At 61.3% G+C, this 25,729-nt stretch overlaps 1 protein-coding gene across 3 annotated transcripts in view; it reads left to right on the plus strand.

Moving 5' to 3' along the window:
• Positions 1-25,729, plus strand: part of SDK2 (sidekick cell adhesion molecule 2) — a 51,556-nt gene that overhangs the window by 7,041 nt on the left and 18,786 nt on the right. For all 3 annotated transcript variants that reach the window (XM_087750870.1, XM_087750872.1, XM_087750871.1), the window contains exons 2-5: positions 14,298-14,457; positions 22,643-22,749; positions 24,151-24,298; positions 25,124-25,257. In XM_087750870.1, coding sequence (XP_087606996.1) covers positions 14,298-14,457; positions 22,643-22,749; positions 24,151-24,298; positions 25,124-25,257 — 549 coding nt within the window. The remainder of the gene's footprint in view (positions 1-14,297; positions 14,458-22,642; positions 22,750-24,150; positions 24,299-25,123; positions 25,258-25,729) is intronic.

The following is a 25,729-nucleotide window of genomic DNA, read 5'->3' on the forward strand; positions in this document are numbered from 1 at the left end:
GGGAGCAATCAAGTGCTGGGCTGTGCAGGTGGCTGTGCCTGTGGGTCTCGACATGGTGGGATGCTCAGTGCTTCCCCTCCACTTCCTCCTTGCCTGGGCTTGGACCACAGGGTTAGACTGAGAGCTTGGGGGAAGGTGAAAGGGAGCGGGTCCTGCATGGGTCTGGCATCCCCATCTCTGGGCAGTTCACAAGGGTCAGGCTGGGAACGGTGCCGGGGCAGGAGCCGGGTGCGGACATGCCGCCAATGCCTGGCCCAGCGTGGCTGGGATGGATGGATGGATGGAGGGGGCTGGGGCGCAGTGGACACAATAGCTCTGGTTTCAACAACCCGCCTCCTGAATGCTTGAAAAACAGCTGATGGCCGTGAAGGGGGATGAAATGGGATTAGCTGCTGTTTCCAAAGGGAATGCGTCCTGTTGAGCCGGACAATGCGCCCCCTGTGCCCCCGCTTCACGCCTCGGTGCGCCAGCCCTGGCAGAGAGGGGCTTGGCGCTGGCTCCCCGGGGCCGGGGTGGTGCCTCCTGCCCTGGCTGTTCCTGGGGGCCCTTGGGGTCTGCCAGGTCCACAGTGCTCCGGTGCTGGGTGCAGCACAGGCTCCCAGGGGTGCTTGCAAGGGGCTGCGAGACCCTGGGGCAGGGTGGGGGGCTTCTACCTGCCTTGCAGCAGCCCTGAGGGGCCATGGCTCAGCTCCTCGCCCTGTGGCAGCACCGAACGGGTGCCAGGGGACCTCACACAGCCCACGTGGGGTGGCAGGAGCTTGGGGCTGTCCCACCCCAGCAAGCAGCAATGCTGGGTGCCCAGCCTGAAGCCCCACAGCCGAAATGGAGAAGCAAACCTCGTGGTGTGAGGTGCTTTGCAGGGTGGGCGGCTGCTGCCCCTGCACCCCCCTGGCGCTGGGGTGCAGGGGGGACCAGCGGCACGTCTCGGGGCAGGAGCTGCGTGCAGCCTCAGCTGCAGCGCTGCCGGGGCGTGTGTGTGTGCAGCACCGCGCTCGGTGGAGTGAATTGATGTTTATTTTGATAATGAGTTCTCAATGCATTCGCAAACTAATAAAATCAACTCATTAGGGTGGTATGTTTAATTCAGAGCTCTGCTGTCAGGAGAGCCCTCCCTGCCGGCTGAGCAGTGGGAAGCGCTGAGCACCCAGCCTCTCCCTGCACGCACGGGGTGCAAGGGGAGGAAGGTGATGGGTGCCTTCATCTCCCCATTTTCTCCATTTTGCTCACTTGTACGGTGGAGAGAAGGACTGGGAGGGCAGCGGCGGGGAGCTGAGCTGTGCAGTGGAGGGTAGAAACAAGGCATGTGCTGCGAGCAGGGGCAATGAGCTGCCGGAGCGCTTCACCTGGGGCGATGGTGGAGTCTCGCTCGCTTGGCTTCTCCCCATAAGCTTCACGTCAGGCTGGGCAGCGGTGCTGGCTTTGCCGCTGGAATTGCTGGCCCAGCGTCGTGGCATTGGCTGGAAAAGCCCCTCTGGCTGGGAGAGCCACAAGTGTGTAAATAAGTGCAATGACCGGAGTTCGCTTCTCTGCCCTGGAAATACAGGGCTGCCGTGGATGGCTGGGGGCGGGGGGGGGGATTGCCAGGCTGTGAGTTATTCCCGTCTGCGAACAAGGAAAAGCTTTGGAAAAGGCTTTTTCTAAGGAAAACTCATGTTTGCTGTAATGCTACAGCTATTTATGTTTCAAGTGAGCAATGCTATGACTAATTAATACTTTGGTAAAAGGATGTCTGGGCAACACCCCAGTGAATCAGTGAGCGCCCAGTGCCTGCTGGCTGGGGGCTGTGCCATGGGGAGGGGGACAGTGGCTGCCAGCGCCTTCGTCCCGCTCGGCACGGGGGGGCGGGGAGCTGGCAAAGTGCTTTCCATCCCGCGGGGCTGGCGACTTAATTGCGTCAGCACCATGGGAAAGGCTGAGTGGGGTTTTTCTTGTGGTTTCTGTCTTCTGTTTTTCTTTCCCTGCCGTATTTTTTTGGTTGGGAAATGCTGCCTTGTTGAGATTCTCGTGGCAAGCCTGGAAAGCGGCTGTCTGTCTGTCTGCGAGGGCGGTTGCAGGGCGAGGGCTGTGCTGAGCATCCTGCGTGGCTGGGGGACGCGGGGGGCGGCAAGAGCTTGGGGATGGCGAGGGGAGGGACGGATACCCCTTGCAGAAGCGATGTCCCAGGTGCTGTCGGGGCTCCCATGGGATGGGTCTGGTGGTGGCTTTGCTTTCCTACGCCTCCTCAGCCACAGTGGCCCTGGGAGCCACCGCAGCCCAGGGCTGTGGTCGCCCTCCAGGAATACCTGGAAGATACACTCGATGTGCCCCACGGGGTCAAATCCAGCCTGGAGCTGTGCTGGGCTGCACCGGGCTTGTGTGCCATCCATCTCACCCTGGGACCACCCTGGGGTTGGGGTCCAGGGCTGTTGGGATCCCCTCCTTTCTTGGTAGCTGGGTGTGGGGCCCGTTCCTGCCAAACCCTCGTGGGGAAGTGCCTGTCCTGGCTGTGAAGCCTTTGGGGCTGGGGCTGGGAAGGGCCCCTCCAAGGCTGCTGGGAGGGGGATGCATGTTTACTCCCTCTCCTGCCCGGAGAGTATCTGGCTGGTGGCTGTGCAGGCTCCAGAGGTGATGTCCGTCCGTCCTTCCCCTCCTCGCCGTTTTGGAATCTCTCCCGGGGAAATCGGCTGCGGGATCCGGCCCCTCTAATTGCGTTGAGTCACTCTCCGGGTGTCTGTGACTCACAGCAGTGACCCAGATATGGCGGAGCTGCGTAATCGCGGGGTTGAGAGGATTTGTGGCATCAGAAGAAGTTTGCTGGGGAAGGAGTTTTGGCTGGAGCTTGTTAAACATCCCCAGCTGGGGGTGGGGCTGTCTTGCTTGGGGACATGCTCGGCAGGAGGACAGGCTTGCTGCAGCCCATGGTGATGCCCAGCTGTGCCACCCACAGCCACCCGGGCTGGGGGTCTCCTGTCCCCGCGGGAGCATCCATGCATGGCCTTTTTGCTGGGGGTCCCTTGCAGCTCCCCGCAGCTCCATGCATTTGGGGCTGGGTTTGGAGCCCCGCACTGGGGTCTGTGCCTTTGGGGCCAGGCTCCCAGAGTCCGTGTGCTTGGGGCCAGGCGTGGGGGTCCGTAGGGGCCGTGCGGTGCTTCAGAGCACAAAGCTCTGCTTGTCGGCCCCCCTGGGCTCGCGGGCTGGGAACACACAACGGTGCCACGTGCGTGTGTGTGTCTGGGATTTCCCGCAAGGGGAAATGTTATTTTTTCCAGCCGGTGTGGCCGGGCAGGCAGAGGGGCTGGGTGTGCAAGGGCAGGCAGGGACGGGCAGGCACACAGCCGCGCTCTGTTCCCAGCTGTGGCCTTGCCACGGGGCTGAATGAGACGCTGTTCCCTGGCCAGGGCTGACGTCTCTCCCTTGGCTCCAGGAGCATCTCAAGCCTTACCTGGCCCACGTCGGCACCGGGGTGCACCTGGGCTGGGTCCCTGGGCAGAAGCAGGGTGCTGAGAAGGGACGATGGTGGCATGGCCCTGGCTTTGCCACAACGGGCAGAGGGGGATCGGTCTCCAGGTTTGGGACCCTCCGATGGCCGGGGACATGTGCCCGGGGTTGCACGGTGTTTGGGGAAGGGATTGCCAGGATGAGACCGCAAAGGGAGGTGGCTTCATCTCCAGCATCACTGTGGGGAGAAGGGAGGTCCTGAGCAGGCACCGTGGTGCTGCCAGGCTCGAGGTTCCTTTTGCAAACACTCCTTGTCCTGGGGGAGCCATGCTCCCCCCTCCCCATGCACCCCGTCCCTGGGGGGTTCCGCCGGGCACGGTGAGGCTGCCGGCTGAGCCGATGGCCCGCTGAGCCCTCTGAGAGCCCAACTGCAGAAGAGGAGCTTGTTATGGAGCCATCCTGCTCTTAATTAACAAATTAAAATCCTAGTTAACAATCCAGCCCCAGGGCTGTTGGAGGCTGGGAGAAGCTGGAGCGTTTGTTATGGAAACAGCAGTTAATTAACAAATAAATAAATAAGTATGGGCCTGGAGACAGATGTGGGAGGAGGAAGGGGAGATGTCGGCGCAGTCAGGGTGTCCCACCAGCCTGGCGGGAGGAGGGCATCCATCTATCCATCTGTCCATCCTGGGGGATGCCGGGGCCCCAGCGGGCAGCGCCAACCTCACTCAGAGCCACTGCGTGCAAGGGGCTGGATCCTGCCTCGTGCTGACTGTGCCACAGCAGATCTGGCCACGCACCATGCTGGGGCCACCTTGGCTGGGTTTGGGGCTCCCGGTCTCTGCCTGGGCATTGCCGAGTGCCGCTGGCCATGGAAATCGCACCTGCTACCTCTTCCCCCGCCCCGAGGCCAGGAAGCACTGCGGCAGAGCTCCGGCGGAGATGGATGAAGTGTGACACCGGCAAAACTGCTGTGCAGTTCGCAGGTGACACCGGTGCTGTGCTGGGGACCGCACAAAGAGGTGGGGGACGTTGCTTGCTGGGCTGCTCCGTGCGTCCTTGGAGGCAGGGATTGCTGCGGTCCCTATTGGCGTCTCCTTTGCTGCGGGCTGGCTCTGTGCAGGGAGGTTTGGGCAGCTCCCCTGGGCTGGGTGCAGCCGGGGAGGGGGTGCTGAGGCCGTGGCCCCCCTGGCCATGCGCTGCAGTGGTCAGCTTGCATTAACTGCAGGGCTGTCACCGGGAGCCCCGAGCTGGTGCCTGCTGCCAGCAGGGATTATCACTGCGGGTGGGTGCTGACAGGGCTGTGTGGGGGCTCAGGATCACCGTACTGCTCCCCGAGGCCCTGTGGATGCCCAGCTGCCCGAGGCAGTGCAGTGTCACCCTGTCCGTCTTGGTGCCGGCGCCAGGGGCAGGGGTGTCTGTATGGACTGCTGAGGGGATGTGTGACCCTGCTGCCAGCCCGCGCAGGGGCCCTGTGGGATTTTTGCATGGGGCGAAGAAGTGGCAGAGCTCACGTTCCTCCCTCAGCTTCACCTTTCCGAAGGCTTAAGGGAAGAAAATCAGTTTAAAAGCCGGCTCTGCGAATCCTGCCAGTGTCACACGGGCAGGAGCCGTGCTCTGCTGAGCAGCTCCTCCAGGTCTGTGTCTCTCAGCCTCCCACCTAATCCAGTTAACACACCTCTGCAATCGGCTTACAGCATGTAAGAAACCCCAAATCTCCTCCGTGGGAGGCACGGGGGAGTGGGGCAGCAGCACTGGAGCCGTGGGCTCTGCTGGGTCTAGCTCAGCTCCCTGCTGCGGCAGCAGTGCCAGGTCCGGGTCCCCTCCTTCTCTGGACCCCTCCTGCTGTGCAGGTGATGTGCATGCACGCTGGCACGCTCGCCGGGGGGTCGCCCCATTTCCCGAGGGCTCCCCCACCATGGAGATCTTTTCCTCTGTGAGGAAATTGCTAAAGCAATTGCACAAACATGCAGAGGGTTGGATGGAGATGAAGAGGTGCCCGGCTCCACCTGCGACTCTCCGGGTGGGCAGGAGCCGTGGCCCAAGTCCAAGGGGCAGCGTGCCCTTGGCTGCCGGCCCCCCGCGCTGCCCATGCCCCTTCGCCGTGGCGGAGCAGCAGATCCCTGTGCTGTGAGCAGTCTGACAGGCTCAGCGTGAGGCATCGGAGCAAAGACGGATGCGTTTCGGCAGCAAGGTCATTGCAGGGTGTGTGCCGATGGCAGATGGCTGGAGGGTACTGGGTGCCCGTGCAGCCTGGGAGCCTGTGGGCTGCACCATCCTGCTCCGGCTCTTCCCCCAAGGGCTGCACCCGTGCCCGGTCGTGGGCAGGACAGGCACGGCTCTGGGGTTTGCTGCTGGAGGGATGCAGCCACTGCGAGATGCTCCCATGTCCTCTGAATGCGGGCAGCGCAGCCCTGCTCTGACCTGCCGACGGCTCGGGGCTGCGGCCCCCCTTACGTGCAACAAAGATGGTTTTATTCCTGTGATCTTGGCGTGATTGGGGCCGAGCAAGGGAAACTCTCCAGGCTCTTCTGCCTTAGTTAAAAACCCTCTTAGCTATGTTCTGCAATCTCTTTACGAGAAGCAGCTCTGTTTCGGTGTGGCTCCTGGCTGCAGCGCCCATCGTTTCCCCAGCGCTCGGGGCTTGGCTTGGACTGTGATGCTGCGGGAGGGACCGAGCTGAAGCCCCCCATTCCTGTCTCAGACCATCAGGGAGGCAGGGCCACCTCTGCCAAGCAGGAATATCACAGCCAGCGCAGGATTTTCCGAGTGGCAAAGGAGAGGGCTGTAATTAGCAGCCCCAGTGTGGAGAAGCAGCAGCCGCAGGGCACTGTTTTCAGGTCCCCCTCTGTCCCAGCTCCCGTTTGCTGCCTGGGAACCCCATAGGACTGGGGAACGGCTGCAGCTCGGATGGGGCTGGAGGGGAGGTCTGGGGTTTGGGTACCGCTGCAGCCCAGCTGGTCTCTCGGGGACAGATCAGAGCTGTGGCCGGGATGGACGGTGATGTGTGTGGGGAAGGAGCTGCCCTGGGGTGGCATCGCCTGGGATGCATGTGTGGGTCCTTGTCGTCATCCTGGGGTTGTGGTAGCAAGGTGCCGTGTGGGTGGGGAGAAGGGAAACCTGGTGGGACAGGGATGGGGGGGCCAGGCTGGGGGACCGTGCTGTGGGGACCAGAGGGATGATGCTCTCCAGTGTGCCGTGGCGAGTGAAGCACCAAGAGCTTGCAGGTCCAGGAGCATCACTCTTGGCTGACCCCCTGAGAAGCTGTGCTGTGGCCGTGCTGCCTTCCTGTGCCCCAAGCCCCGGCAGGAGGATTTCCCATGATTGCTCTCACAGCCTCTTGCCGCCAGCAAGCACCAAACCCCTCAGCTTGGGCTGCGCCCTCTAAATAATGCAAGAAGGCGAGTGCCACCCGTGGGGGCTGCAGATAAACATGGTAAATGGCTGAAAAATGGAGCATGTCTTTCGGGAGCCACCTCCACGGTTAACGTGCCGGGCCCCTCTCCCTCCCTCTCGGCCGAGGCGGTGCTGCTGGGCCGGCGCAGGTACAGGCGTGGGTGGGGAGGAGGAGATGGAGCAGAGCTGCCGAGTCCACCGGAGCATTGGAAATTGCATTTCACGGCCGGGCGGACTGGGATACCAACCCCAGCACCGCGTGCTGGGTGCGCGGAGAGGAGATAAGATTTGATTAAGAAGGCCGCTATTAATTTATGGCAAGTACACTCATGATAGTGGAGAGGTTGCTTTTAATTAATAGCCAGAAGGAGGGTTTTAAAGCTCTTGGTCTCAGTGGGGGGAGAAGGGGAGGGAGGGGAAAAGCAGGGAAGGAAGGGAAGAAAGTAAGTTGCGAAGTTTAGTGGACACATCTGCAATTATAAGTCTTTTTCTTAGTAAAAAGAGGGAAAAAAAAAAAACCAAACCACTTTAAAAGACACACCATGGGTGGGGGCACGCAGGGTGGCCTGGCTCCTCCGTGGGGCTGAGATGGGCAGGATTGTGCCGGCTGCCTTTGGCACCACTCCGTGTGCCAGTGGGGACCAAGGCCACCCCATGGCCACCAGCCCAGCCTGGGGGGAGCAAGAGATGGCTGGGGTGTCCCCTGCGGCTGACCCTGTGCTCCCAGGCTAGCCCTTTCCACTGGGGTCAGGACCGAGGGCCAATGCTGGGATGGATATTGGCTTTGGTGGGCGATGGGCTGGGGAGGATGGCTCCATCCTGCCCTGCTGTCAGCCCTGTGCGAGCCCCAGGGAGGCTGCGGCTGGAGCTGGAGCCCCCCCCAGCTGCCCCCTTCCCCATGGCACCAGGGGAGGTGGGGACGCCCATGCCCCCGGGACCACCCGGTCCTGGTGCAAGTGGGAAGGGGAGTCCCTCAGCCGGGTCCCTGCTCTGCGGCTCATAGCCGTGCTGCTTTGGCGTATGCAGAGGGACCCCGCTTTGGATGCGGGACTGGAGGTCCCAGCAAAGCAGGGCTGGTGCCACATGAAGGGTGTCTTCTGCCATCGCATCTGGCGCAGCAGCACTGCCTTTCATCGCCTGTTTGGGCAAGCCGTGCTGAAGGCCATACTGTGCCATGCCTCCCTCCTGCCATGCATGACGACTCCTGTGGGGCCATGCTTTGCCGGGGGCGTTCGCGTGAGCCAGGCAGATTAGAGAGGAGCGAAGGCACTTTGGCAGAGCGCCTCGGCACGCTGCCGCGGGGCACCAAAACCCTTTGCTGGTGGGTTTTGCTGACAAACCTGCATTTGCTGGGCAGTGAGATGAAAGCTGGGCTCTGCCGAGAGCCCCGTGCCGGGGAGAGTGTCATGGCATGGCCACACTTGGGGCTCTGATGTCCCTGTGGGTGAACGGTGCTGCGTGAGCACAGGATGCACGCCGCGATCCCCACTGCCGCTTCTCCATCACCGTGCAGCTGGGTTTGACGCTGCCTCCCTGCCCCTTCCCCAGATTTGAAGCTGACATTGACTCATTGTGGGAGAGGGGATGAACCGAAGGGGACGTGTTCTGCTGGAGCAGGGCATGGCTCCAGCGCTGGCTCTGCTGTGCCAGATGAGGCTGGTGTGGCTGGGGGCTGCCAGTGGAGCAGATGGGCGCTGGCAAGCGGGGGGCCACACGTGCAGCGAGTTTTGTGGGGCTGTGCTCAGCGGGTAGTGGCTCAGGTTGTTTCGTGCCTGCGCACGTGTTGGGAGGAGGGTGAGCGGGGCTCAGCGAGGATGCCCACACCACCTTGACCCTGCGCTCGGCTTTGTCCTTGGCACCTCCTGGACACCTGGGTCCCCCTGGACACCTGGGTCCCTACTCAGCAGCACGTCCTGCTCTGCAGCTCCCCAGGTGCCGGGAGCATTCGGCATCTCAATTCTGTGTTTGCTTTTTATTAAGCGGATGAAGCCTCGTCTCAGGAATACTAATGGCTCAGGCAGTGGTGGAGAGCACTGCTAATCCCCCAGCACCTGCTGTCCACCTGCCCTGCGTGGCCCCTGCCACCACCCTGGGAGGGGACCGTGGTGGGGACACCTGCAGCGGCTCCCGTCCCCGTGGCGGGGCCATGCCCTCGGTACCCACAGGGACATCTGCCATTTCATCAGCCCCGTGACTTTACCAACAGCTGCTGAAAAATTGATGCCTCCCAACTGCGCGCTGGCATCCGACAAGCAGTAAATGTAACTTAGCCAAGGGACGGCTCCTTGGGCTGAGGCACAGCCCCGGGGCTTCACCTGTCCCTGGCCAGGTCCCTGGGCATGGGGCCACCCAGCCGAGGTGGCCATGGAGGGGACGTGGTTTGTCCCTGGAGCCGGCGCGCCTTGGCCAGGATGGGTCCCCCAGGGGGATCTCTCATTGCACCCAACCAGGGCTGTGACCCCACTGGGGTGCTGGGGGACGTTGCGATCCCCCCTGGGTGCTGTGTCAGGGGGCCATGGGGCACCCCGGTGGTATTAACCCCTTCCCTGCCATGCCAGCACAGGCCCCCCTGCCTCCTCCCAGCCCCCAGATGCAGAGCGGCTGCTGCGGTGCCGGGGAACTGCGCCGCGAATATGTTACACAAATGAATAATAAAAACAAAGGAAAATTACCCTCTTTATTGAAACTCGTTTTATGAATAAAACAATTATTCTGGTAATTGAAAAAATGTGTCGTTAAATTAAATGCAGTGGTTCCTATTAAAATTTTAGTGGATTTCTTCTTCTCTGTTTCTTTTTCCCCCTTTTTCTTTCCCTCCCTCCCTCCCTGCCTCCGCTGGCGGCTAAAGGCTGGTAATTATAGCAGAGGGTTTCACTTTCTCTTTATTGTTTTTTAATCTCTTCGTGCTGCGGAGCGCCAGTGATAGTCTGATGCAGAAGAGATTTAGTTCCATCTCCCTGTGCTGGGGGGGCACTGGGGGCTGAAGCGGGAGCGTGGGGCTGCTCGGTGGCAGTGCCAGGCGGCCGTGCCAGCACTCCGGGCAGGCTGCCATCCTGCTTTCTGGGCAGTGATGCCCTGGGAGGGCTGGGAGAGCCCTACAAAGCCTGGGGGACCGGGGACACAGCTCTGTCCCCCCTCCCACGGTCGAGGTGGGGTGCAGACCGCGGAGCGGTCCCTTCCCAGGGCTGCGCCTTTGCACCGGCTGCATCCTGGCCGGATCAAAGAGGGGCCGGTGGGAAGGGAGGGAGGTGATCCTGTTATTTCCTCCGAGTTGGGTGTTGGTGCAGGGTGGCTGAGGCAGCAGGCACGGCGCTGGGTACTGGTACCCGGTGTTAGTTGGGCTCTATTGGGTGCTTGGAGCCCACAGGGGCAGGCGGGCCAGATTCAGGGCATCCCACCGGCGCTGGCAGGCACCGGTTCGGTTGGTGCATCCTGCTGTTTCTCACCCTGATTTGTGTCACTTAGCAGGAACGGGTGCTGGGCTGATCAGCTTCCGATTAGCGAGCTGGGGAGGGGAGAGGCTGGGTGTCACCCCCTGTCTCCGAGGGGCAAGCGGGGTGGTGACCCTGTGCTGAATGAGGGCTGAACCCAGGCGTGGTGGGGGGCCACGGTCCCCCCCTGCTGTCACTGTGCCGGTGCTTGTGCGAGGCATCCACAGCAAAGATGGGAGAAGGACCTGGGTGTCCCATGAGCTGCTGGTCCTTTCTGGGTGGCTGGGAGCATGCAACAGTGGCGCAGAGCCATGGGGACCCTGTGCCCCCATTCCCATCTCGTTTCTGCTTGCTGGGGTTTGCCGAGTGCCGGGGGACCTCGCCCTCCTACCCGCCGCCAGCAGCTGCCCGGCAGAGCCCTACCCTTGGCAGGCATTCCGGGATTCCTCCGGACTTAAAACTCCCCGTCCCTTCCCATCAAGAGGGATTTGAAGCTGGGGAGAGGGGGGCTTAGTTCCCAGCTTGCCCATTACGCCCGGGAATTAGGTTCCATTACTGCTCTTTCGGCGAGACTGGGGCCCCCTGCCCTACATCTGCACCCCCTCCCCGACACTAATGCACCGGGCTCAGACCCAGCTCCTGGCAGCCCTTATGTAAATAAAGTGCAGGGGCAAAGATTTTGATCCCATTAGGCAGGATTAGTGCCTTGCAAGGCCCTGGCATTAAAATGTTATTGGTGGTGGAGGGAGAGAACTGAGGTCATCCCCATTCTTGTTCCCCTTCCCTGTTGCCAGTGCTTGGCATCCCATTTATCCCATCCATCGCTGCTGGCAGCTCGGCTGGAGCAGCTCAGCCCGGAGGCAGCATCCCCTGCACTGCTCCCCAGTGGGGCTCAGCCCCGGGGTCACTGGTGCTGTGGGGGCCGGTGCAGGCAGGATGGGGACGGCACGGTTTGGTGGCACCTTTCTGCATGGAGGGGACCACGCTGGGCTGGCACAGCTGGCACGGCATGGCATGGCATGGCACCCGGCCGGCGGCCCCGGAGAGCTCAGCACTGGCCCACGCCGCCGGCAGATGTGCAGATGTTCCCGGGGACGCCTCTCGCTGCCGCCTGTGTTTGGAAAGTGATGAATTTCTGCACCAACTAATTAGTCTCTAATTAGCAAGTGGAGTGTAAACAGTCACAACAGATGGGGGAGAGGCGGAATTAGCAGTAATGACCCTTCGTTTGGGGGGGATGTGGCTGTCATGCACTGGGAAACCTCCCACTGAGTCCAGGACTGGGCAATCAGAGCCCCCATCCATGCCGGCTCTGCGGTGGGGCAGTGAGGTGGTGGGGACCCCTGTGCACCCCGGATTTGGTGGTTCTATTGCCTGTCCTGCTGCCAGGATGGTGGGAGACAGGAGTTCCCCCTGGCCTGCTGGGAGCAGAGCTGAGATGCCACGTGTTGCCGGTGTGCCGGGAAGCAGAGGGAAACCGAGGCAGGGAGGGCTGCAGGAGGGGCTGGGGTGCGAGGGGCTGCGGCACTGCTCAGCATCAGGGCCCCCCGCCCTTCTCCCCTCCAAGCTGTGGCACATTGCGCTGGAGGTGGGAGCCGGCGCGGGCGGCCGCCGGGGAGCTGGTGGGCAGGTGAACACCGGGAACAGCCTGTCTCATTCCTGGAGGCCGCTCCGGAGACATCGGCACTAAACCAGCCGTGTTCCCCTCCTTGGGTTCCTCCTCTCCTCCTGCCGGCCCTGGTGCTGGGCTGGGGTCCCTGGTGGGACGCAGGGCTCCCAGGTGGCCACCCTGCCAGGCACTGGCCAGCCGGGAGGATGACGAGGATTTCACATGCGGCTGCCCCGGGGGAGCATGGCCAGAACTTGATGCCACCTTTGCCCCCCACAAAGGATGCCTGGTGCACCCGGGACCCCCAGCCCCGCTGTCCCCTGCCCACAGCTGGGGTGGTTTCAGCTTTCCCAAGGGAGCAGAGGAGCCAGGGCGAAGGGGAGAGGGGAGCCGCTTGGTCCGAGTTGGCTGCCATGACCTTCGCGGGTGGATAACGATCGCACAATCAATAGTGGAATTAGGAGCTGCCTCTCCTCCTCTCCGCCGTTTTTCACCCCTTAATGCAGAACAGATGGCTCGGGCGCTTCAAAGCAAGATGAGCCTTAGCTGCTTAAAATCAAATTAGGATGTATGCAAACGGCGTGCGGGCCCAGGGGAAGGTGCACCAGGAGCACCCTGCCTCCCAAACGCCTCCCAGTCGCTGGGTGCTGGGCTCAGTGGGCGGGTGCACTGAACACGCCGGGTCTTAGTCCCGCTGTGCTGCCGGGGTGCTCAGCCAGGCCCCGGCAGCACAGCCCTGCGGTCCCGTGTTTCTGGTGCAGCCCATGCATGCGTGACCACCGCTGGTGCCTGGGGATCAGCCCGTTTTGCCATGGGTCCTTGCTGCAGTGATGCATCTGCTGCATCTAGCCCAGCCGGACCCCCGGTCTGGTCCATGGCTCGTTTACTGGTTTCATGCAGGAGGTGTTTGGCCCCAGAGCTGGTGTCTGGCTATGCCACAGCCCCAGCCGGGGTCTGCAGTAATCCCACAAGTCTCCAGCCCAACATGGGTGAAGCACGGGTGTTGCAGGTCAAGCTCCTGCCGTGCCGTGGTGGGGACACATGTGCACACCCCCGCGCACACGTGTGCAGAGGTGGCACACGCCGTGCACAGCACAGATCCTGTGCCTGGATGTTCCGTGAGCCCGTCCTGGTTAGCCCCACGGCACGTGTGTGCCTCACTCCTTGGGCATCCCAAAAGCCACAGCTTGGCCGCCACAGGGCTGCCACGAGCTCTCCGGACCGGGGAGCCATGGAGCCACAGGCCGGGCTCTCAGCCAGCTGGCCTTGGTGCCAAACCCCACCACCGGGGCACTGAGCTGCCATGGTGTCCGTGGGTGCCCCTCTGCCTCCACGGCATCTGGGGCTTGCTGGGGAGCTAGGCTGCTGCAGGGTTCGGCCCTGGTGCCCCACGTCTGCTTTGTGAGGTGCCCCGATGCCCGGATCCAGCCCGGACCTGGGGCAGGGGCACCGGGATAAGGGCTGCCCATGCCAGCCAGTGCTGCTGAAGGTCAGAAAGGAGGATTAAATTAAGGAGCTGCGACCTGCTCCTTCCCTGCTTAATGACTTGCTTGGCATTTAGCACCACCGTGCCCACCCTGGGGACAGGCAGGACAGGGCAGCCGGGTGTAAATCAGGTGGACATTTCCACATGGGTGCAGCAAGCGGGCACCCTGGGGTGTGCAGGAGCTGGGCCATGCCAGCGAGGAGAGGAGAGGGACCCCCAGTACAGGTCTGGTGGTGTCTGGGTGCCTCTGAGCTCCTGCAAACTCGTGACACCCCCCCAGGGCGGTGGGGCACCGGAGCAGGCTGAGCCAACGGGCATAGGCAGTGCTTTGGTGCCGGCTCACGGTGCGGAGAGCCGTGGCAGGAATTCAGCTCGCGCAGACAAGAAAGCAAAGCCCTACCCCAAAGAAAAAACCCAAAGCCGTGATTGAAAGCGCACTTGAAAGCTGCTGGGGAATATGAATGTGTCTTTGAAGTAAAAGGGCTTCCATTTGTTAAGCAGAAAATGGAGCTGTGTGCTTCGATTTATAGTTTTACTTAGCAAATAAACCAGGAGAGGAGTAAGTGTTTATGTCTCGCTCCGCTCCCAGCCCCTCCACCCCCTTCACCCCCCGAGCTAAAAGCTCAGTGCTTCTGAAACGCTACAAAGGCAGCCAGGAATAAAGCAAAGCAAGCAGCTTAGATAAACCCTAGATGGGCTAAGCTGTTGTCGATAGGCTTGTGAAATGGCTTAGGGAGGGAAAATGGCCAGTGGAGGGGTCTGGGGGCCCCGACTGGGACAGGGGGACGGGGAGGTGGCCGCCAGCATCCCCCTGCCCACGCGCTGCTGAGTTATGACGCCCATGATGAAGCGGTCCTGACGCTGTGGGGCTGGCAGGCTTTGGGGCTGGGCATGTTGTTCACGGGGCTGGTGTGGGGCAGCTCATGGTTCTCACCCCCTCTCCCTCCTCTCTCTGCAGATGATGTCTCCCCATACTTCAAGACGGAGCCGGTGCGGAGCCAGGTCCACCTGGAGGGGAACCGCCTGGTCCTGACGTGCATGGCAGAGGGCAGCTGGCCCCTCGAGTTCAAGTGGCTGCACAACAGCCGGGAGCTGACCAAGTTCTCCCTGGAGTACCGGTGAGTACCGGCCACGTTGGCCACCAAGCATCCAGGGCGAATCCCGCCCGGCACGCTGGTCCCTGCCAGCAGCTGTTGTGTCACAGCGGGCATCGCTGGTCCCCCTGCAAGGGGATGCCGTCCCGGGGAGGCAGGCAGCACGGAGGCAGTTGTTAGCATGCCGGGAGCTGCCGCCTCTGTTTGAAGAGCAAACGGTGGATTTAAGCAGGTCAACACTGGGGAGGAGGCGTTTGCACAGAGTGGGATTAACACCGGGCCGCAGATCACGGCTGGCTCGTGGCTCCCCAACAACGGCCCGACCAGGGGAAGGAGCAAGAAAGGGCAGCACAAGAGATTGCCCCGGGTTTGGGCATCCAGCCCTGTGCGCCAACTAATCCTGCCACAGAGCGGCTGGCCCCGCATCACTGCCCGCTTGGAGCTCGCCTTTAAATCAAGCCGGGCACCTCTCGCCATCTCTTCTGTCTGCGTGTGTCATCCTCTCTGTTTTAATCAATAATTCAGCCCGAGACAAGCCGTTCCCCGTTTAAAGGCATTGAATCCAAAGGCTTCGTGTTGCTGTAGCAACGCGGGGCTGCTCCGGGATGCCAGGAACGCAGACAATGTGGCTGGGTGACGTCCCCTCCCCGGCACCCTGTGCCGTGCTGGGTGCTGGGTCCCCTCCCCAGCACAGTGCCATGCTGGGTGCTGGAGCAGGGGCCATCCTTGGGGATCCTGGGGGCTGTCCCCCACTGAGCCGTGGCGGCTGCAGCTCTGCAATGCCCGTGATGCTCTAGGTTTGGTGCTGGGTGTTTGCACCAGTGCCGGGTGCCCCGTGGGATGGGTGCCTTGTCCCTAGCCCCGGTGTTGAAGCTCAGAGACCTGTTGAGCCCTGTGATTCCCACAGCTCGCGCTGTCAGGAGTCACGTTGGCTGCAACGGGAACAATGCAAAATGTCAGAGCTTAAATGGGATTGTGGGGACGGTGGTGACAGCGGGGGGGGACGACGCAGAGCCCGTGCAGGGGCTCCTCTAGGGCAGCTGCACAGCGCTGGGGCAGAGCCACCAGCCCCAGGCAGGAGAAAGACATCAGGACCCCGACGCTGGGCTCTGCCCCGTCCTTGGAGTGGGTCAGGGCACCTGGGGGGCACCTCCAAACCCAGAACGGGGACTCCTGGCTTCCTTTCCTGGGCCTGCTCCTGGGTTTGCTCCGTGCCTCAGTTTACCCTTCTGTAGGAAAGAGGCCGGTGCTCGTGCCTCTGCGCTGGGATGCCTGGTAGCCCTGGAGCCCTGCGTCCCTGTGTCCCTGCGCCAAGGTGACTCCCTTTCCCCGGAGCTCTTGGCCCCCGCCTCCGGCTCTGGCTCCAGCATCCAGCCAGAAAGGATTAAGGAAGGAAGCGAGAAAATAAACAAACACGTGGGGAAAACCCAAACAAACCCAGCCACAGCTAATGAAGCAAACAGCCTCTATGCAAATCGCTGCCTGGCTTTAACCCGTCCTCTCCGTGGTGAGGATGCAACCTGCCAGCATCAGCTTCGTTCTGCCCGGCGCCCGCTGCCTGTCCCCAGGTCCCCGCGGGGATTTAATGTGTCGAGATGAGAGTTTGGATGCCTTGCCTGGAATTGAAGGCTGCCGGTGAGGAAGGCAAAGTACCAAAATTAGTTATGATGGGCAGAAATTGAATTTTAATAGAGATGTCAGTGGCACGGAGCCAGCCTGCTCAGGCAGTGGGAAGGTAGTAATTAAAAGTTAACGAGTTTAGAAACAGAGTAATCCTTGGAGAGGGGAGGGCTGGTGCTGATGGCCAGGGAGGCTCAAGGATGCTCCTGTCCGTGTGGGGGCCAGGAATGGCTGTGGGTGCATTGGCAGCGTGGGTGAGGGATGTGGGGTGCAGCCAGTCCCCCCCAGCTCAGGACTGGCACATGTCCCCCTGGTGTGTCCCCACTCCAGGGGCAGGAGGGACCTTCCCCAGGGCCTGGCCATGCCCGTGCCAGGATGCACCATGCTTTGCAGCAGGGCCACGTGCTGCAGGGGGGCCGTGCCAGCGAGCCGGCTGGGCTTTGTGGCATCACCTTGCGGTTCCTGGCCAGGACGGCATGTCACTGAGCATTTTGTCCTTGGCATCCTCACTGCCCCTCCCCAAATCCTCTCTTGCAGCAGGGCATCCCGCCGGCACCACTGGCTGCTGTCGCCCTTGTGCGATACCCATTTTTCTGGGGGCTGGGGCTCACGCCCCCTCAGCCCCGCACTCCCTGTGAGCTGCTCTGTTCGTCCTCATCTGTTGGTCAGCCAAGCTCACGCCGTGTTTTAAGGGAAGGAGCCACTTTCCCAGTTTGGCAGCGTGTTTCCATGGCGACCGCCCTTTCCTTCCCGCAGCAATTCAGCTGCCAGCTTGCCACCGAAGCGATGTTGGCGCATGGTGAAGGGCAGGTAGGGAATGGGCTTGGCAGGTCCCTGGCCCCAAGCTGGCGAGGGCCAATGCAGTGCCTCTGCGTGCAGGTGGAGCATCCCTGGGGACCATGCAGGGATCGTGGACCAGCTTGGCTCCATGTGCATGCAGAGCCATCCTCCCTCAGGAGCATCCCTGGGGATCAAGTGTGACCACAGAGGGATTGGGGACCAGCCTGGCTGTGTGTGCATGGAGCCATCCCCCCTTGGCAGCATCCCCGGGGACTGCGGGGAATTGGGGACCAGCCTGGCTCTGTATGTGCGCATTGACCCGTTCCCCCTGCTGGGAGCATCCCTGGGGACCGCAGGGGATCAGGGACCAGCCTGCCTTCACCCACTCGCTGCCTCCATTGCCTGCTGCTAGTGTGGGGTGCGTGGAGACAGCTCTCCCATGGGACCCCAACCACCTCCTGCACCTGAGGACCCCACAGCAAAACCCCGTCCCCTCCGATGCCCGTCGTGACCTTTGTTAAGGTGACGGCAGGGCGGGTGGTGGAGGCTTGCCAGCGCTCTCCGCTCCCGTGCCCTGGCACGCCGGCACTACGCTCTCCAGGGCCAGCTCTGTTTTTCCCTGCATAATCTCGCCGGTGCCGGGCTCTCCTGCGAGCTCTCCAGAGCCTGACTTCTTCTCATACGAGGAATCATAACATGCAAATCAGGCAGCTTGATGTCTTTAATGAAATCCTCGGAAGGAAAGCACTTCTCTGGTGAATTGAGGATATTTATTTCTCATGCAAGAAATTTAACATGCAGATTAGTTGGGTCTGGTAATTTATCACATGAGATTGTCCTATTAAGGGTTGCATCGAGTCCTGCTGCCTTCGGAAATTACCTTACACATAGATTACCTCTGGACAGACTCCCATCCATAGGGATGCATCTTCTGTCTACTAAATCAGCCCTCTTTCTTCCCCCCACATCCCTCCGCAGCTGGTGCGGGAGCCCAGCAGCTACTAAAGGATCCCCCGCCTCTTCCCAAGAGCCCAGATCCCCTTTGCTGGGAGCTCGGAGCCCAGGAAAATGTAATTACATCTCCGACACTTGCTGGCTTTGCCGCCGCGGTGCTCACCGCAGCAAAACAGCGTTGGCACGACTGATCCTCCCGGCCCTGCCCTGGGTTTCTCGGGCAAACTGCAGCCCCAAGACCCTGCAAGCCCCGGGGCTGGCTTCCAGCCCGTGACGTCCCTGCCTGCTGCGGTGCGGGGGCTTACTGAGGAGGGGCAGATTTGGGGCTGTTTTGATCCCCCCTCACTGGGTTGGGGTGTTTTGGGGTGCGTGTCCCCCAGGGATGCAGGGAAAATGGCATGCTGCACACGCGGGACCCCACCAAGCCTTTATGGCCTTTTGAGGACCCCAGATGTTTGATACCTGTACTTTGTCCCCAGATTATGTAAAACATGGAGCCAGGACCCTCTCAAAAACACAGACCTGGGGGCAAACAGGGTGGTTCACTCCCAGCTCCCTGCTGGGACCCCAACCTGTGATGCTGCTCGCTGGGAGCACGTCCCTGCTCCGGCTGGCCCAGCTCTTTGCCAGCCCAGGTGTGAAGCACAGCCCTTTCCCCTGGGGAGCTAATTGCCATTCAATAATATAATTAATGGAAGCTGATGAACATCAGAAGGGTTGCAGCCTGGCTGAGTGGGAGCCCAGCAGTGAGCTCCTGGTGCCTGTGGCTTCAGCCTGGCCGGCTTTGCATTCGTCATTGCTGCGTGGCAGCATGGGTTGCTCCTGGCAAAGGCCCTGGGAGTGCCGGTGAGGTAGCACTGGGTGGGTAACGGGCAGCATGAGGTGGGCTTTGCTGGTGATGTTTGTGCTGTGAAGCCTCCTGCCTTTCCCTGTGCTTTGTTTGGCTTTGAGAGGGACACGGGGACGTTGGCGTGAGCAAGTACCAGCGATTGCTGGGCGCAGGGCAGCAGTGCCCAGCAGCCGTGCAGGCATCGGGGCTGGCAGGAGGCACATGGGAGGAAGGCGATGGAGGGGATCCCCTTGCTGGGACCTTATGTGGGCTCAGGCAGCCATGGGAAGGAGACCCGCGGAGGGCTTTCGCTCCTGAAGATGCGGTGAGGGACGCACAGTGACGGTGGCCGAGCTCCCGGTGAGGGACACGCCGGAGCCCTCCGGATGCTGCAACATGGATTGAGGCTTGTGCGCTCACTCCCCTCCCTGTGTCACAGGAAGGCAGCAGATTAATAAGTGGGCATTAATTATTAAATGGCTCGTTTTTCTGGCAGGGCCAATTGAGACGGCGATTTACAGGGCTGCCAGTGCCCGCCAAATTCCCCTGACCGAAGGAAAACGCTTCTGGCAAGCGGAGAGGTGACGGCTCCGGCCATGTGTGTCAAAACAGAGCCCTTTCCAATCAGGAGCTAATTGAGATCCAATAATACAGTTAACAGGGGCTGATGAAATACCAGGGGGGTTATTTAAAAACGCGCTAAGCGGAAGCCCAGCGCCGTGGCTGGGCGCGGGCGGAGGTGCTGGGGCGGGTGGCTCGGATGCTGGGAGTCGTTAAACCTTTGCTAAGTGTGTTTTAATGCTCACTTGACATTTCATTATCGCACAGTAACTATTCAAATACATGTCCCCTCTAGAATTAATTAGTCGTTATACAGGATATTAATCAAAGGGGACTGTGTCAATGTGCTTATATCCAAAATCCAATCCAGCTGTTGCTGTTACTGGGCGGCATTGGAAGAGCCACACGGATTTCTGCACTCTTCTGGCTTTCAATTTGATGGATCAAATCCTTTGGCTGATGCTTTTCCCGGCCCCTCTCCACCCCCTCAATCTAATAATAATTCGGCAGCCTCAGCCCCACGCTTCTCAGCAACCCTACAATAATAGAGCCGTGAGAGCATCAGCCAAGGCTGGGACATCGCTCTGCTGGAGCGCAGGGGACTCACGGCGCCGTGAGCAACCCTACAATAACAAGGCAGCGTGTGCAGCCTGGCGTGCTGAGCGTATCGGTGCTACCGGTGCCTTGCCAGGGTTGCACGGTGAGGGGGGTTATGGCTGATTGCGGTGCTGTGCCCTGCCCTACCTCGCTGCTGTGGAGCTGCTGGGTAGATGGATGGGGAGGTCGTCGTTCCCGACGTGCAGCCCATCCATCTGTTAGATCGATCCGGTGCCAAAGCCTTCTGCCGGCCAGCTGCTTCTGCAAACCTGCCGGTCCCCCGGCACGGGGCTTCTGGCTCCAGAGCCCCCTCCTGACCCCGGGGCCGAGCGTGGCACAGCCGCTCCCTGACCGAGCCTGGAGACCGCCGCTGTTTTCCATCAGTGCATTTTTTTTTGAAGCGTGGGTCACTGCTCACTTCGGAAGTGCTTTTCCCCACAGACAATACCCTGTCAACCTCTGTCTTTAAAAACAAACCAAACAAACCCGTGAAACAGCTGAATCAGCAGCAAGGGCTGTGCCGGGAGCATGGCCAGACCTCTGTCCCACCTCGAGCAGTGCAAAACGTGCCTCCGGGCTGGTGGATGGGCAAAGCAACCCGGTTGCGGCAGTGCCTGTGGGCACCGGGCAGCAGGATCAACCACAAGCGGAGGAGCTGCTGGCTTGCACGGAGGAGCCGGGAGCTCCTGGCCATGGAGGAGCAGCCGCGGCCATGGCTCGTGGCCGTTCCCGCTTGCTCAAACTGGGGGGGCTGCATGGGGTGCTGGGGCTGCACGCTTCACCCCTCCTCCTGCCCGCAGCACGTCCCCCTGCGAGGGCGTGAAATCGGTTACTGTCCCCTTCCAGCCAGGCATGATGGGGAAGGAAATCAAATCAGAGCGATCTTGGCTAAAAGCCGCCGTGGAAGCCGGCAGAGAACAAAGTCTCTGCTCGTATTTGGTTGATGACTGCGGGCCAGGCTGCGCCCGGTAATTGATTTCCTTTCTCTGGGCTATTTTCAGCCGCTTAGGTGTGCGCAAAAGCTCGGCTCCTTAATAGCTCCTCCAGCTCCGGTGTCACGGGGACCGGGGACCAGGCCCCGCTAACTGGGGCTGCAGGGGTGTCCCCATCGGGGGGGTGAAGGCTCTCTATGCCCATGGAGGTGTCCCAGCCCCCGCCTCCCAGCGCATGGGGACATGGCGCTGCAGTGGGGCTGTGCATCAGTGGGTGCTTCGTGCGTGGGTGCGTGAGCCCCAAGGGTGGGGGCGGTTTGGGTCCCGTAGGGCGGCTCCTGGGCTGCGCCGGGGGCTTTGCACTGGCCCCTTCCCGGCATGAGGGTTTGGAGGGGACGTGGCAGTGAGGACGTGGCAGGGGGGTGCGCAGGAGGTCTGTGTGGGGACCACGCGTGCCCCTCTGCTGCTGAGTGGGCAGGTGAGCATCAGCGAGTGTCCGTCCATCCGTCCATCTGTGTGCATGTGTGTGTTTAGGAACCACGCTGTGTGCATGTGATTTATTAACGAGGACACCACAAGGAGAGCGGGCCCATTATTCCTGGTGTCCGCATCAGTTCCTGACAGCTCCATGGAATTGAAATATCTTATTTAAAGCCTCTGGGGATCATTTTTAAATATCAGCCATGACACTCAAGGACTCATTCCCAAAGGGCATCCTCCTTTCTCCCGCGGGGATGGGCGTCCCCCGGCATGCCTCCAGGGTGGGTGAGTGTCAGCATGTTTGATGCCAGCCCTGCTGTGCCCATCCCAGCTCGGTGATGCCACCAGGGGAGGCGGGAGGCCTGTGTCCCCAGCAGCATCTCCCGCACCGGAGAGGGTGGGCACAGGGGCCCGCCGCTCTTCGCGGCAGAGGGGACGTGCTCCTCGTGTCTTATGAAAGTTTAATTTACGCTCAGTTATCAAAAGAACAAACAAAGCTCTGCCGAAACAGCCCGCAGCATGTTTTAATGCAAGATTAGATTTTGGGCAAGGCGAGTTGAGCTTGCTTATTTATTCCCTTACTGCTTTATCTTGGAGCGCTCCCCATCGGGGAAGGCGATGCTGCGGTGCCTGCCTGTCCCCCCAAGGGTCACCAGCCTGTGAGGCCGATTTGGGGGGGTCCAGCCCATTTTGGGGGGTGATGGAGCAAGAGCTTCTGCATCCCTCCTGGGGGAGGACTGCTTGGGGAGGTCTGGTGGCAGCGGGGTCCGGCTTGGGGACCAGGGGCGATGCTCAGAGATGGTGGGCGAGTCGAGACGTGGTTATTTCCTTTATCTGCTTATCAGCTGCTGGCGCTGGCGGCTGATAAGAGCAGCCGCTGTGCACGGGGGATGATAAGGCAGCTCAGCCCCAGCTAATCGGAGCGGTGCTGGGCTCAGCCGCATGCGGGGCCGAGGTGAAGTGACACCGGCAGACCCCGGTGTGCCTCTGCCGCGCACCGCAGGGGCTCAGTGCAGGGGTCAGGACAAAGGGTGCCAGGTCCCCGGCAGCCGCCTCTGCTCTTGACAGCTCGAAGCCACTTGGCCAGCGCTTCCCGCTCGCGGCAGTGAGTCACCATCCACCACCGGCTCATGCCACATGCATGGCGTGGTGAAAGCACCTCCTGTGTGCGTGGCCACAAGCCCCTCTGCGGCAGTGAAGGACACTGTGTTGTCTCCCCAGTGTGCATGTGTGTGCACGTGCATACATGCTTGCACAGACATGCACATACATGCACATACATGCACGTACATACACCTCCATCAGCTGCTCCTCGGGGAAGGAGCCAGCACCTGGCGCAGGGGTTGCTGCCCAGCAGTATATGGGGGGCTCGTGTAGGACCTGCAGCCTCTCCTGGGGGCTGTGATGGTCACTTGGCTGTTCCCCACACCGCTGAGGTGGCTCCTCTCTCCCGCAGGTACATGATCACATCGCTGGACCGCACGCACGCCGGCTTCTACCGCTGCATTGTCCGCAACCGGATGGGAGCCCTGCTGCAGCGCCAGACCGAGGTGCAGGTGGCCTGTAAGTGACAGCCCTGCTTGGCAGGGGACCGGCCGGGGACACCCAGCTCCCCGGTGCTGCGGGACAGCTCGGGCATTGGTGCAGCCCATGGCCAGCACGCAAGTCCGGAGCATCCCTGGGGCGATGCTGGCAGGGACGGGGCTGTTGCTGCCTCTGCTGCTCCCACTGCCCAGCCGGGCCATGGCGGTTGGGGGTGCAGGGGGGCACCCCACGGGTAGGGCAGAGCACAGAGTGCAGGCAGAGAGTGCCAGGGCCGGGAAACTCGCAGCACGGAGTCTGGGCAGGCGGCTCCAGCTCGCTGGAGGGGTGAAACACTTTGCAGTGTGAAAGCAGCCCCGCTCCTCCCCGGCTGCATGGAGAGCTGAAAGCAAACACCGTTTATAATCGTTACTGAAAGCAAACAGGAGCACATAGGGCTGGGCGGCCGCATCTGTCAGCGCAGGAGCTGGGGCGGCCGGGCTGGTGGCTCAGGCCCGGGTGCCGCTGCCATGGCTCGGCAGGGATCCTGCAAACGAGCGGACCTGAATGGGATGGGCCAGACCTCGGAGGTCTGCACTGGGGGGTGATGCAGAGGCACCACCGGGGGTTTAAGCAGGGTGCTGGGGCCTGGGATGCTGGCTCTGTGCCCCGGGGGACTTGCCCCTCTCTGTCACCCCTTCCCTCTGCGATGCCCCCAATCCCGTCTCCTTAAACCCCTTCCTGAGGAGCAATGACAAATCAGGAAGCTAATGAGAAATTAATAAGGCAGCTGTGCTAACAACTAATGATAATGGCAAAGTCGTTAAAAAAAGATTCTTTACATGTTTTTAATTACAGCAATTAAGGGAAGTCAATAAAAATCCCCTGCCCCCCTTCTCCATCCATCCTGTTTCACTTTGCTTTCCTCAACTGCTGTGCGCTTCCAGCCTGCGAACAGCCAGGCAGGATGGAGGCAGTGGATGCCCCAACCTTGCCTGTGGAGCCAAGGTCGTGCCGGGATGCTCCCGGCACTGGACCATGGCTTGGGGCAGGGAGAGGTGCTGGGAAGCACCAGGGGTGAGCCCTCCTCGCTGCAGCTGCATCCCATCCTTAGTGGGGGGCACATGGGCAGGGGTCCCTGGTCTGGCGTGCAGTTAACGGGGCTGCGCAGCTCCAGGTACTGCAGGGACGAATCCTGGTATGAGCACAGCCCCGAGCATGCAGGAGCAGCCCATGGGGTCTGAGCTGCCCCATCACCATCCCATGCCCTGTGCCAGCCAAGGAGGGGAGCAGAGAGCAGACCCCAGGGCAGCCCCTCTGCATCCCCTGGGGGAGCCCATCCCCATAGCCTCCAGCTTGTTCCCCGCCAGACCCTGCTGGGTCCCCGGGCACGTTGCCAGCCCCTCCCCAGCCCCTGACATGGTTCTCCCGCACGTTTTGCAGACATGGGGAGCTTTGAGGACAGCGAGACGCAGCAGAGCGTGTCCCACGGGGAGGCGGCTGTCATCCATGCGCCCCGCATCGCCAGCTTCCCCCAGCCCCAGGTCACCTGGTTTCGCGATGGCCGGAAGATCTCCCCCAGCAGCCGCATGTGAGTACCCCCGGCATCCCCCCGGCATCCCCCCAGCATCCCCCTGGCATCCGGAGGGACTGCGTTTCCCTCGGCTGCCGTTGCCCTTGCAATAAGGATGTTTAACAGACGCCTTGAGCACATCGTGCTAAAACCCGGAGACAGGCTGGGTGACTAATGGCTCTGTTTGTCATTGGGGAAATTAATTTAAAAAAAAAATGAAAATAAGAGGGAGGTAGGCAGGCAAAAGGGGTGCAGCACGCACTGGGGCGGCAGCCGGCGTGATGGAGCCGGGCACGGCACATGCGTGCGTGCCAAGCGTCCCTGTGGGGCTGCGGCAGGCCCCGGTGCTGCCGGAGTGGCGAGCCCGGTGATGGCAGATGCAGAGTACGGGAATTGAATTTGTAACCCATATTATGCAGGAATTGAACCGGTCTCCTTTCTATTTGCAAAGCAGGATTGAGGAGATAAAACTGCTTTATCTCATATTTAATGGTAAAAATATATTCCCCAAACCATTTTATGTTTCCAGCAGATTAGATAGTTCCATAAAAAATAAATAAAAAAATAAAAAAGTCCTATTAATCTGCACCATCCGACGTGCTCTGCTTGATGCAGGGGAGTGTGGGGCTCAGTCCCGACATGGTCCCGGCTCTTGCTTGGGGCCAGTGGCTGAGCCGAGCGCCCTGGGGCAGGCGGGAGGAAGGCTGGGGGTCGTGTCCATCCCATGTGGGTGCCCCATGGGCAGGGTAGGTGCTGGGTGGGGGAACGCAGGTCCCAGCTCTCTGCATCGGTGTCCCCACTGGGTTTGCATCCCCATCTCGCACTGCCCGCTTGTCCCCGCAGAGCCATCACGCTGGAGAACACCCTCGTCATCCTCTCCACGGTGGCCCCAGACGCGGGACGTTACTATGTGCAGGCGGTGAACGACAAGAACGGGGACAACAAGACAAGCCAGCCCATCACGCTGACCGTGGCCAGTGAGTGCAGGGGGCATCGCCCCCCCGGCCCCGCTCCCCCTGCGCTGCCTGGCTCGCCCCCAAGTTTAATTTGCAGTAAATCTCTTCAGAGGCTCCGGCTTCTGCTGACTTAACAGTTCAGCTGCCTCAAAATTTATTTAGGCACTTTGGGTTGTGCTGCAGGCACTAATTGTATCACGGGCAGAGCCTCCCCCTCCATCCCCGCCACCGGAGCTGGATCCGTCCGTGCCCCCAGGCTGGGCTGTGGGATGGGCTGGTGCAATGTAGCCCCAATGGGAGCAGCTTTGCTGCCGGATGCCCTGTCCCACTCCTGCCCGTGTTCTCGTCTCAGCCCATGCTGCTCTGGATCAGCCCCTGCCTGGAGGGGACCCCTGTGGCCCCATCCCTCTGGTACCCTTGGACCCTGCAGGACCTGGCCGAGGGTCCCCCAGCCCCCGTTCAGGTGGTGACAGTCCATCTCAGGGAAGATGCC

This window comes from Nipponia nippon, unplaced genomic scaffold, assembly GCF_047370975.1.
Source record: "Nipponia nippon isolate SJK-2023a ecotype South Korea unplaced genomic scaffold, ASM4737097v1 scaffold_14, whole genome shotgun sequence".
Lineage (NCBI taxonomy): Eukaryota > Metazoa > Chordata > Aves > Pelecaniformes > Threskiornithidae > Nipponia > Nipponia nippon.